Source organism: Crotalus tigris, unplaced genomic scaffold, assembly GCF_016545835.1.
Source record: "Crotalus tigris isolate CLP2741 ecotype Arizona unplaced genomic scaffold, ASM1654583v1 scf7180000017564.2150845, whole genome shotgun sequence".
NCBI classification, from domain to species: Eukaryota; Metazoa; Chordata; class Lepidosauria; order Squamata; family Viperidae; genus Crotalus; species Crotalus tigris.
The window spans coordinates 288971-301698 of NW_024096475.1; the positions used below are offsets into that span (position 1 = coordinate 288971).

Below are 12728 nucleotides of genomic sequence, written 5' to 3' on the forward strand. Positions count from 1 at the left end.
GTCTCATCAAACCCAGCCTTAGTAATAAAAAACAAAAAATATTTTGCTAAAAAGCCTAATCCTTTTGTTTTCTTTCTTTATTATTACTCCCTCGGTTATTTATCTTTTCTCTTCTCGGAAAGTGAGAATAAAGCTGAGTTTTTCCCTTTAGATGATTTCAGTGACCACGGTCTATCCCTTATCTGTTCCTTTCCTATAAAAAATAGTAAGCCCTAAATCCCATCTGCATGCCACTACCGTGAAGAATAAACAATTATGACACGTTTTCTCCACTCCCGCCAGCTGCTTTAGAGGGGTTGGTAGCAGTGGGGATAACATCGGGCCATATGTCACAGGCATAATTCTAGGCTGTCTAAGGTCCACTAGTGATGTAAGACGGATGCTTTGAAGGGCAGGCAGAGTCCTTCTGCAGACTTTAAATTGACTCTCCCAAGAAGTGCTCCTGTTTATTGAGGCATAAGCAAGCTCTGCCTACATGTTTACTGCAGAGAGCAAGCCTGTATATTGTTACTCTATTTCCTCTCGGAAATGATAGATTTGAGTCCCATCAACCAGATGGACCCTTTACCTCATACTGGCAAGTACAAAAGCAGCCTTTTAAATAGATCAGATTTCCTTTGCACTGATATTCCTGGTTTTACCTGAATACTGAGTGGAAGATAAGGCAACATATCTAGGATTTTCCATCAATATGTATCATTAAATGGAGTCTCTTGTCAAACAAGAGAATCCTTAAGAAATGCAGCCTTTGGCACTGGACATGTTTACTGGTCAAACCAGAGGCCCCTATATCAAGATGTAGCTTTATTCCCTGGGAATACTTCAATTGTTTTAGGATTTCTGAAGAGTACAGCTGAGCTGTATTTTACCTGTGAAAAGAAAGGAAGGATTAGAAACAGGGAAGGGGAAGCTCAGGCATATAATTCATAGAAAACAATCCAATTTTTTTTTCCAAAAAACCACAACCCAAATTACCCAGAAGGCTCTTGGACTGAAATAGCTTCTATTGGATTTATAATGTACCAATTTGATTTATGCCCAGATTTTAAAAAAAAATATTTAATTTGCACTTCAATAAATATGGTGAAAGTTTTGCCTGGTATTCTTAGAAGTAAACAGATACGGAATTATATTCTTGGTTTCATAATTCTCTTTTTTAAAAAAAAGTGCATCAAGCCAAGAGAAAAGGAAACTAGAGTTGATGCAGTGACCAATATTTACATTTTCTGTATTTTTATTCATGTTTCCCCATTACTTTGCAAGTTGCTACTGTGATTTGCTTTTAAATACTGTCTAGTGGGATTTGTACCAGGCTGGTTTACTTTTCATCTTTGTCGCGCAGAATTCAAGATTTACACTGTTTACTTTTTATAATCTTGCCAAGAGAATATCAATACTGTATGTAAGTTCAGCTGCATGTTTCATGGATTTATTACTTTCCATAACCATTGCTGAAAACAGCACTGTATTTGATCTTGGGGATAGTACAGATAAAATAAATGCCTTTCTGCAATTTTTAACATTTTGAATTTTTAAAAGTTTTTAAAGATAAGATGAATATTAGTAACGTTAATTCTTACTCAATAACAAGTGATATTTAATCATAGCAATCACATACTAGATTTTGTGCCATTATCTGTTTTTCCCACTCTCCTTTCTGAATTAAAGTTCCAATCTCAAAATGTGTCATTCTCTCGCCCTTAATTTACAGACCCAAGTTACAAAAGGCTTTGGATCAAACTATAAATTATCTAAGTATTTCAAGGCTGTACCTGAAATTCTTAATGGAATTGATTCTGTATGGATGTGTATAAAACTGGACAGAGGGGGTAACCTCAACTACAAACTATAATCATTCTACTGGCAGCTTCATAGAGGTTATAACATTGAAATACTTGAGCAAACTTCATGTCTCAGAGCTGGTTGTTTAAAATGTGACCGATTGTGTTTCTCAGCAGTGAGTGTTTTAGTAGTATGGTGAAACATGATTATTTTATTAATGTATGCTTTGCATTTCTGACTTATGTGCCTAAAAACAAAAATCATAAACATTCGTCCTCAAATGGCCTTCCAGAAGACTAATGAGGGTAAATGGCAAATGAAAAGGTCCTGAGGTGCTCTCATGTGAGACGTCAGGTTAGGTTCTTCGTCTTTCTTACCTTAAAATTACATTGTAAATAATGTATGCATCATTACATCTACGTTTTGATATCTTATTGCATTTATTTGTTAGATTTATATTCTACCTTTCCTCCAAGAACATAAGGTGGCGTGCATATCACTTGTCTTATGAATTGTTTTCCACCAGAACAGCTACTGTATATTGGACTGAGGCATAATTACTCAGTGAATTTCAGTGGTTGAGATTACAGTTGTACCATTGTGTTCCTAATTGTGCTTTAATATCCAAACTCATTACACTACATTGGACCTCCATTTTATCACAGTGACCTCCATATTCCAGATATTCATGTTCTTTCTGCTCATGACAGGCACAGTATTTTTATATTTTAAGAATGGGTAAGGGAAACCTTGCATTTATGAAAACCAAGAGGACTATACGAGAGACATTAGTTCATTCTTTGTTCGTAAATGGCCATAGAGCAGTTCTAAAACATGTATATGTGTATATGTGAGTTTCTTTAAAAATGATAAAGAGGATCTTAAATGCTTTTGTCCCTACAGTGAGATATTTTGTGACTCCAGTTCAAGTGAGTTGAAAGACAAGAGTTTCTGGTGATGGAGTGTTGATAAGGCCATTAGTCATATGCTATTTTCACAATATAGGAAAGAAATGCTTTTGTCACTTCAAAAGCATGCCCCCAAATTGCTGTTCAGTTGAATGGCATCTTTAGCTGAGATGCAAGGCAGTCTTCCAGTTTGGAAATAGGAAAGGTTAAGTTTTAGTATCAGTATCTGAGCAGAGCAGAAAGGTCAAAAGATCATGACATCACAAAGCCCCGTCCTTTTAATACATATATAGTCCTATCTTGCCTTTTTTTGACTCCTTCATAAACATCCCTGTGCAGCCATGCCTATCACATGAAAATTTCTTTAACAAATGCATGTAGGTGATTCAGATAAGAGCTATGGCTCAGTCTACTTGACAAAGGCCTTCCCAATTCAAATACTGCCATTTCTGTCTCTGTTCCTCTATCTTTCCTTGACACACAAAAAATGAAGAAATCTCTGTCTGACCAACTCAAAGAGGTGAAGTAGCTGAGTTTCATATGTTCAGTAAAGGGGTGGGGGAGGGGGAAGCAGCAATTTTGAACTGGAAATCCATTTCCTTGAGCCCTTACTCTGTATTCCGCAATAACTTTGCTTTTAATAGCCATTTTCAAACAGCTACAATATTTATGTCCCTGATTTATTTTCAGGTTCTTCTGCCCTGCCCAGCAGCATGGTATACTTTGGAAGTTCTCAGGATGAGGAGGAAGAGGAGGAAGATGATGAAGAAACTGAGGATGCAAAAGTGACCACAAATAACGCTTCATCTTCATGCCAGTCTACTCCTAGGAAAGGGAAAACACAAAAGCAAGTTCCTAATGGACATGGTATGTTTTTGAATAGTGAGTTGGGGTGGAGAATATCGATGCTGAGAAAGACAACCAAGGCAAAACTGGAGTTCTCTCTTCTGCACAGCACCTCTTATTTATGAGACATGTAGCCAATGTTAGTCCTACTGGAAATGATAGGAGTTGATATCCAGCATATATGAAGGACAGCCAGTTGGGGAGCTTGTCTGAAAAGCACCATTTTGACTCAAAACAAGCATCCAATAATTTATCCATTTAATTTAACAGTGTGTCCTGTCTGCTTCAGACCCACATTTTAATGGTTTCTTATGGAATTTTTCTTTTCTGTTGAAAATGAAACTAGAGCAAAACGTTAGCGTTGATGTTGACTAGGCCTGCCAACAGCGTTATATTCATTCCAAATTTGGTATTGTCTCTAATCGTTAGGTTAGTATATCAACATTGGCGCTAATACAGTCTACTTACCTTGTAGACTCACATCCATTATTTCTTTGCAAATCAGCAGAGCTGCCTTAGTCACAATGCACTTTCTTCACGTGACCTTCATGTCATATCCAGATAAATTGATCAATGCCTTGTCGGTAGAGCTTGAAAAATATATTTGGCATTGAGTAGCTGGAAGCCCTAAACTGTAACCGCCAGAGTGAAATAATACTTGGGCCACTATCTCCCACAAAAGTCATACATATTCTATTGACATTGGCAGCACCTTCGCAGTAAATCAGTTCTGTGTTCTTTCTCTAGGACTCGGTGATGAATTCTCCTGCCTTTGCCCCTCTGCCTTATTTTGCATTGTCCTGATTAGGGGATGCCTAGTCAGCTTCTCTCATCAAAAGGAAATGTTTATTTTCACAACTTATTTCTTTGAAGAGAAAGATCATCTTTATGGAGCTGTTTCCTAGCTTGTTTAATTTCTTAAGCCAGCTTTCCTTGATTTATGTAATTCAAATAGGAAATGTTGGTTTCATTTCCCCCGGTTCTGTTCTGTAAGAGGTTCTCTTTCTAAAGAATTACTAGGAACAGTCAACATTTTTCATAATTCAAATGCTTCCTTCCTCTAATTATTGGAAGATTATCAGGAGGGAAGTTTCCTGTTATGTTTTTCTGTTATATTTTTTGTTAATCTGAAGGAAGTGAACAGTTAACTTTGATGGCCTGTTGTTTTGTTTTGTTCTGTTCTTTTCTTTCTCCGATGGAAGAATGGATTGCAATGGAGATTGTGACTCTGAATTTAAACTAAGGAAAGGATGTAAAATCCATTACAGGGATCATCTAGTTAAAGTAAAAAATACAAGTAGTACTCAACTTACAGCAATTCATGGAAATACAGGTAGTACTCAACTTACAACAATTCATTTAGTGACCGTTCAAAGTTACAATAGCACTGAAAAAAGTGACTTATGGCCATTTTTTCACACCATTGCAGCATCCCCCACGGTCCCCTGATCAAAATTTGGATGCTTGGCAGCTAGCATGTATTTATGACGGTTGCAGTGTCCCAAGAGGTCATGTGATCACCTTTTGCGACCTTCTGACAAGCAAAGTCAATGGGGAAGGCAGATTCACTTAAAAACCATATTATTAACTTAGCAGTGATTCACTTAACAACTGTGGCAAGAAAGGTCGTAAAATGGGTCAAAATTCACTTAAAAACTGTCTTGCTTAGCAACAAAAAATTTGACCTCAATTGTGGTCGTAAGTCGAGGACTACTTGCATTTGACTGCTTAATTATTAGAATAAGGTTCATACAGCACAATGGAAAGTATTTGCAAAAGAGATGGCAAAGTTGATGCAGGTTGCAAAAAATATAGGACCCAAATGCAAGTTATAATAAATTCTATGGTTTAACTGAATTAGTCTGAAATAATGTTATGGTTACCATATAAGTGATAGGGCTGATTTATTGTATAGATAATATTAATCACTGAATGACATTGCTTCACAGCACTTAATTATCTTTATTACATAATGAGCTTTAATAATGGCTTCACTGGGAGTATGTTCATTTATTTTAAATTTGGGGGATTCAGAAGTAAAGGACTAGCGAAGCAGAGCTGGTCAATAGCTATTTTTGCCTTGCTTTTTAATATTTAGAAAAACCACAGTGTTTTTTTTCCCATTTAACTGCTTCATCTTCCTGCCCAGTTGTGGTTTCAATCTGTCATTTTTCAAAAGCTGCGGCTGCTATTTCTAATTTTGTTACTTGTCACTTCATTGCGTAGAGAGAGCATTAATTGGCAGGCGTTCCCAGCTTGACATCATCATGAGTATATTTTGTAGCCATTGGAGTGGGAATGCCAATCATTGCTCTGTCCTTGTAAGGATGAATAGAATGTTTGAACTGAGCTTACTATGTTAACACTTCCAATTTTCTCTTTGTTGTTTTACATGTTCTCACAAATAAATGCTTGTATCCAAAAGATCTGAGATAGAACCACTGAAACTAGTTGCATACCATTGGAGCTTTTTCCAATCTTTTATTATTCTAGTGTCCTTTTTTTCTTGGGGAATTTTATGCTAATATTTATCCTTGTTGGGGCACAGAGCGAAAATGCTTTATAAGCCATAGATAGGATTCTTGTCTTGTCTACAGATCTTCACTGGGTTATAGATTGAAATGATTATAGGTAGTCCTCAACTTATGATAATAAATTCTATTCCTAAGCAAGGTGATTTTAAGTGAGTTATGCCACATTGTACAACCTTTTTTTTAACCTGCTTTTAAGCAAATCCCTGCAGTTGTTAAGTGAATCACCCAGACATTAAGCAAATCTGGCCTCCCCCGTTGACTTCGCTTGTCAGAAGCCAGCTGGGAAAGTCACAAATAGCGATTACATGATCCAGGAACACTGCAACTATACTAAATACATGCGGGTTGCCGAATTTTCATCTCGTGACCATGGGGCTGCTACGACGGTCATAAGTGCAAAGCCCAGTCGTAAGTTTTTCAGTGGTGTCATAACTTTGAGCAGTCACTAAACAAATGATTGTAAGCCAAGGACTGCTTGTGTCTATTTCTAACTCTGAGCATCCTACTGTGACGAACTAGTGAGATTTATTTGTGTCAAAGTATACGTTAATTGTAGCAGCTAACAGCAGTGGCATTTTCTGTTTGAAATAGAATTAATTTCTCTCATATTCTTATTATTTTTTTCTCTTTCTTGTTCCCCCCCCCTTTCTCTATCCAGTCTTCAATGGATCCAGCAAATCAGTGAAAGAGAGGGAGCCTGTTCAGAAACACAAAGTTAAAGACTCAGTGCCAGCAAAGGAACGAAACAGTGAACACAGGTCTGAGAGTCGAAAGGACCAGTCTGCTGCTAATCACCATTCTTCAACAAACACGGGCTTTTCCACAAAAGGGCTCACTGCTAACAACCACCACACCCTTCACCAATCGGCTCAGGATTTAAGGAAACAGGTATTGTGTGATACCCCAGTTGGGGCAAAGTGGTATCGGTTTATCTTAAGAACCACTCCTGGGAAAAACCGAGAGGGTTTGAGAAGTGCTCTGGGAAATAGAGTGATTTTAAAGTTAAGGATATATTTTTGTATTCCCCTTTTTGATAGGGCTTACTAAAATAAATTTTCATTGAAAAGGTCTTGCTTTTCTGCTCTACCCAAAAGCTGTATTCTGCATAAATTATACATCATTGTATTCGTACCTTTTGATGTATTATTTAATTTATTTCCTAGAATTCTACCCTGGCTTTCTGCCAGGAACTCAAGGTGGTATTCCTAGGACTCTCTCCTTTGCTTATTCCCCACAATATCAAGCTTGGGGTGGGGCTACAGTACATTGAGAGATAATGATTGGGTCAAAGCCAACTCAGGATGTTTCAGCAACCAAAAGCAGACTCAAACCAGCATTTCCTCGAAGCTAGGTTAGTGTGTCAGTCACTGATGCAGGGTTTCAAAAACATCTGAATTTGGGAAGGACAAGTCAGCCATGATAAACATATCATCCCCAGTTGATAGAAAAAGTGGTTTGGCGTGCTATAGTGAATAAATAGATAAGAGCCCCTGATGATTAATACAGGCGTTGTCATTTTATTTCAATTTTATTGAAGTGACTCAGGAGAAAACAGCCATCTCGGTGCTGGATTTCATGTCAGCCTTTAAGACAAAAGGGCCCATCTCTCTAGAATATCTTTCCCTGACTTGTGTTTCTGTTGTAATGACTGCTTTTTCCCCCTCTCTGTGTCCTACGGGTTGTAATCTCTAATACCTCCCTGAACTAACAGAGCCCAAAGCAAGGCTTTGTGTGGCTGATGTTTGTTCAGCTGGAAAAGGCTTGGAAATATCTGCATGCTTTTGACTCTTTGCCAGTTGGTACCTTAAGGTAACCTCCCCATCTGTATTTAGCAATTAGGCCAGGAATCCCAAGCCATCTTTTGTCAGTTGGTATCTTTTCTGCTTAGCTGTCTGTAAATATAAATTAAAATTGAGACAGTGTAAATTAAAATTGAGACATAAAGCTTCAGACTCAGGAGCGAGAAAGATTTATTTTAGACGGTTCAGGTGATCTTTCCTAACTAGCTGTTTTATGTGCCAAGTATGAGTGCCAGGGTCAAATGTTTCTGTCTCACCTCTTCCAACTGCTCCTCATCCCGTGGTTGACACTTGATCTTCAGTTTATATTGAACATTTGGAGTCCCCTCTTAGGTGAAAATCAAAGAATTCTAGTTTTGTGTCAGTCAAACCTGGATTGGATTTGTTTGATAACCAATCATTTTGTTAACTGCTTTAAAGAGCTATTAAATGGGAATTGTTTGGTTCAGATGTAATGAAAAATCTGAATATAATCAAAAATGAAGCCCAGTGGTCAGTGGGAGGGCAAAGAGAAGTCCTTGGCCTTCATACCCATTCGTGGTTCATGAAATCCAGCATAATCATTCAGACTTAGTTCTAATGTTCACAGCTTTGCACTTTTGTTGTGGTTGTTGCGCTGGCAATGAAATTGGCAATGAAATTTCTCTGCAAGACCCGCAGTGAAATTTGGTCTCTAAGCATGAACCATAGGAATGCCTAAGTCTTCTTATTCTTACTATTGTGAACATAATTCCTTTCTAAAATGGGGCAAAAGGAGATAATGCAGAGAGAGGTTTATACACATTTAAAAAACCATAGTAGGGGCATAGTAGTATTTTTATGGGATTTTCCCCCCACAAGACCAAATGGTAGGAAAGGAATAAACAGATAAAGCAAAAAATGAAGTACTGTGAAGTACGGTGGTAATTTTAAAAAGTCATTCTAATGTTGAGGGATTTTTAACATTCATTTGGAATGAATGAAGATTGTCTTGCATTCATTTCTTTTCCAGAAAGGGATACTAGCATATGTTACTATAAAATTATAATATAATGTAGTATTACAGTACTACCTTTCTACCTAATTGTCATACTAATTTTAGATGTACTATCTATGTGAGTTCCTGGTCAGTTCACATTAGAACTACTGTAATGAAAAGGCTCTTTTTTTCAGTACAAGTAGGTATGCCTATAAAGATATATAACGTTGGCATTAGTTTTTGCCATTATATTTAGATTGTGGGATAAATATCAACATAATGTTTTATCCCAAAAGAGCTTTTTTTTTTTTCTCTGTTAGCTCTGGGCTCCCAAACCGTTTCTGTTTTTCTGTTATATCTTTTATGTGTTGGTAGATGTACATGTTTCTTTCTTCTGTTCTGATGTAAGTTTCCTCTGCTACTTACATGCTTTCTCTCCCTTCTTGTCCAGTCCCTTTCTCAATCACTGATAGGTTGGGAGATCGGGAAGTGTAAAGCCTTGGTGGCCTCTGTTGATTATACAAACAGTGGTCAAAATGTTGTTTCAAGACTGTGCTGGCATCTTACCCATTTTGTCAAATAAGTTAATATTCAGTTTTTTAAACACACACATATATATGTATATGTATGCATATACATGTATGTATGTATGTATAAAAATTAGGACACATTTGTGTGTATTTTTTAAAATTGTTTCGATTGAATTGAGCTATGTGAAGATAAAATATATCTGAATCTGAATGTGACTGGGCAAAATAAAAAATACAGTTTCATGTTTGTGAATGTGTGGTGATTTTTAATTCATTAGCTGGTGTGGGTGTAACAAGTGATAAAATCTAATGATTGATCACTGTTACTTTCTACAATTCAATTAACTTCTTTCTTATGTGCTCAGTGTAAGCACTGCTTCAGGATGGAACTCTGACTCTAGAACCTCTGGTGATCCCGCGCAGCGGGCAATGCAACCATTTTATTAGACTGGCTCACAAAAAATTGTGTGTGTTTGATTAATGGCGGGAGACATGTCAACAGTAGAAAGGTAAGAAACTGCCTATCACAATTGCTTTTGCTTCCTTTGATACCGGTTCTTCAGCAGAGTATTTAAAGGTAATTATGAGCAAAATGCAAAATTTGTGAACAGTGTAACATCTGGAACCTACCTAATTATAATTGGATAGGTTTTTAAAAAAAAACAAATGTTTTTCTTTCTGGGTTGAAGCTCTTGGTTCAACCTAATAGAGTCCTCTGACCTCTCTGAGCTTGATTGTTTTTTTTGCAGATATTTCACTGTTGAACTAGATAACATTATCAATGCTAGAAGAAAGTGGGATTTGCTTTCTATTTATATACAGTGGCTGCCCTATCAGTATTGATCGAAGTGTTGTTTTCCTCTTGGTGCTTCCTTGATTAGGCTGTTGTTTACTGTAGGCAAACCACCAAGGAACAACTATTCTTTCTGCATTGGCAATAGCAATAGCTCTTAGACTTATATACCGCTTCATAGTGCTTTACAGCCTTCTCTAAGTGGTTTACAGAGTCAGCCTATTGCCCCCAACAATCTGGGTCCTCATTTTACCAATTTGGAAGGCTGAAAAGGCATTAAAGCCCACAACAAAATGCCCTGCCCACTAGTGTCAGAAACAAACCTCCAATAAACTGCACAGCTGGATGGAAATTGTCCAACAAAGTGGGTGAAAAATGATATGGCTAATAATTATGAACACGTACCTCAGACTAAACGAATAACAGCACACCATAAAAAACCTCAAGAAGCAACAAGAACAGGCCATTGTCCCAGAACACATATAAATGCTGACAACCACCATCAAGATTGCATTGCTGTGACAAGTTGGAAAAAAGAAAACTAAACTCTTAACCAAACTGCTCGAGCTAAATCCCAGAAACAAAGAGATACCCAAACCTGAATAGGTTGTCAATATGTCCAGCTGCCTACTATCTACCATAGAATACAATTACCTGCAGAAAGGCCTAAACTATAACAAAGATGATGCTAATCAGTTGGAATTCCTTGCAACCTTAGAAGCATCACTTAAAAACCACAGAACTTGTCACAGAGATCCAAGAAAACAGACTGTCTTACCACAGATCAGAAGAACACTGAAGCAGAATCAATTCAAAGCAGAGGAAAGAGCAATCCTCAAAAATTTAAAGAAGGACCAAAACATTACCATTATCCCAGCAGACAACGACTGAACCACGGTTATCATGGACCAATCATAATATATACAAAAAGCCAGAGAATTAATAGAAGACAAAGAAACCCACATCCCAGCAAATACCAATCCAATACAGAAACTAGACCAACGGTTCTCAACCTGTGGATCGCGACCCCATTTGGGGTCGAATGACCATTTCACGGGGGTCGCCAAACAACGCAGTCTGCCATTTTTTCCCCCTTTTCCTTAGCTGTGCTACTCCCTTTTATTCTATTGGCTTTTGAAAGCCAATAGAATAGACTCTCTTGAATAGAGTCTAATTCTATTGGCTTTCAAAAGCCATTAGGAATTGTCGAGGCTGTCTCTGCCCTGCTGAGCCCGCCAAAAGCCCCAGTCTGCAAACGGTGCTGCAAGTTGTCTTCAGCGAAGGCAAGCTGTCTGGAAGCTTCCACCCCTCCCTGCTGAGCAACTACTAAAAATGTAAGTAAAAGAGGGCCAGGGGTGGGAGGTGGGAGGCCGTCGGGCGCAGGGAGGGTTGCTGGCACGCGTGGGGCCCGGCGGGTGCCTTACCTCCCTTGGGCTGGGCCAGCTGGTGGCCCAGACGGTGGTCGCCCTGCACCGTCACTGCCCCTTGCCAGCTACGCCTCAGCCGGCGCAGGGGACGGCACCACGCATGCGTGGCACTCCCGGGCAGGAAAAGTCCTCAACTTATGACCGGTTGGGTAGTCCTCGACTTACGACCAGTTGGGTAGTCCTCGACTTACGATCGGTTGGGGTCGTGGCATTAAAAAGGTTGAGAACCACTGAACTAGACAATCCGATCAAGAGAATCTTTAACTCCCTAACCGAGATAGGTCAAATCATGAAAGAACAATGGCAGATGAAAAGCATGGACCCATCCTCTCATGCTTCTTTGGACACCCAAAAATACCCACATCTGAGATACCTCTCTGTTCAATTGTACTGTTACCAGGGACTCCAACCTACATCATGGCTAAAAATTGACAAAAAGCTTGGACATCTCACAGAGAGAAGCATATATTCCATATATTCCCCATTATAGTGCCTCCAGAAAATAAGAGACTTGGTTTTATTTTATTTAGCGTATGGTAACTAAGATAAAACCATAATAAAATCATCATAATATGGAGCCATAGAATTACAGTGGGATAGATGTTATAATTTGATATATAAGGATGTTAACCATCTAAAGGCTTCTGGTGCGGCTGCGATAAGATCATTCCAGATGCCTTAAATTTCATGAGGAGACATTCTTGAACTATATGTGCTATAGTTTGTTCCGGTGCACCACAGTAGGCACAGTGGGCTCTCAGCCGTTCCCCATTTAAAGAGCTTTGCTTTAGTTCTGGCATCATCTTGTCTGATTCTATTCAGGTGGCTCCATATTTTTCGGGGTAACTGCCTTCCTGAAAATGATTTTATTGGATCTGCATGCTATGTTTGGTTGTGGTTATTAAAAGTGGCCCATCTCAAGTGCCATTCTTCATCTAGATCATAAGACTGGTATGTTATCCCAAATTGATTTCCTAGACCAGGGGTGTCAAACTGCCGGGCCCCGGGCCGGTTTCATCATACTGGAGCTGTACCCACCCCATTGCCGGCAATGGCGAAAAAGCTCCGAGACGTTGCGCGACGTCACGTGACATCGCGAGTTTGACATGTCTGTCCTAGATCTTAAGTCTGGTGAGAGGTAGAGAGTCTAA

General features: G+C 38.6%; 1 protein-coding gene across 1 annotated transcript in view; it reads left to right on the plus strand.

The window, feature by feature from the left end:
* JARID2 (jumonji and AT-rich interaction domain containing 2) overlaps positions 1–12728 on the plus strand; it is a 115088-nt gene that overhangs the window by 58033 nt on the left and 44327 nt on the right. Inside the window, exons 4-5 of the mRNA XM_039348760.1 lie at positions 3381–3557; positions 6729–6958. Coding sequence (XP_039204694.1) covers positions 3404–3557; positions 6729–6958 — 384 coding nt within the window. The 5' untranslated portion in view covers positions 3381–3403. The remainder of the gene's footprint in view (positions 1–3380; positions 3558–6728; positions 6959–12728) is intronic.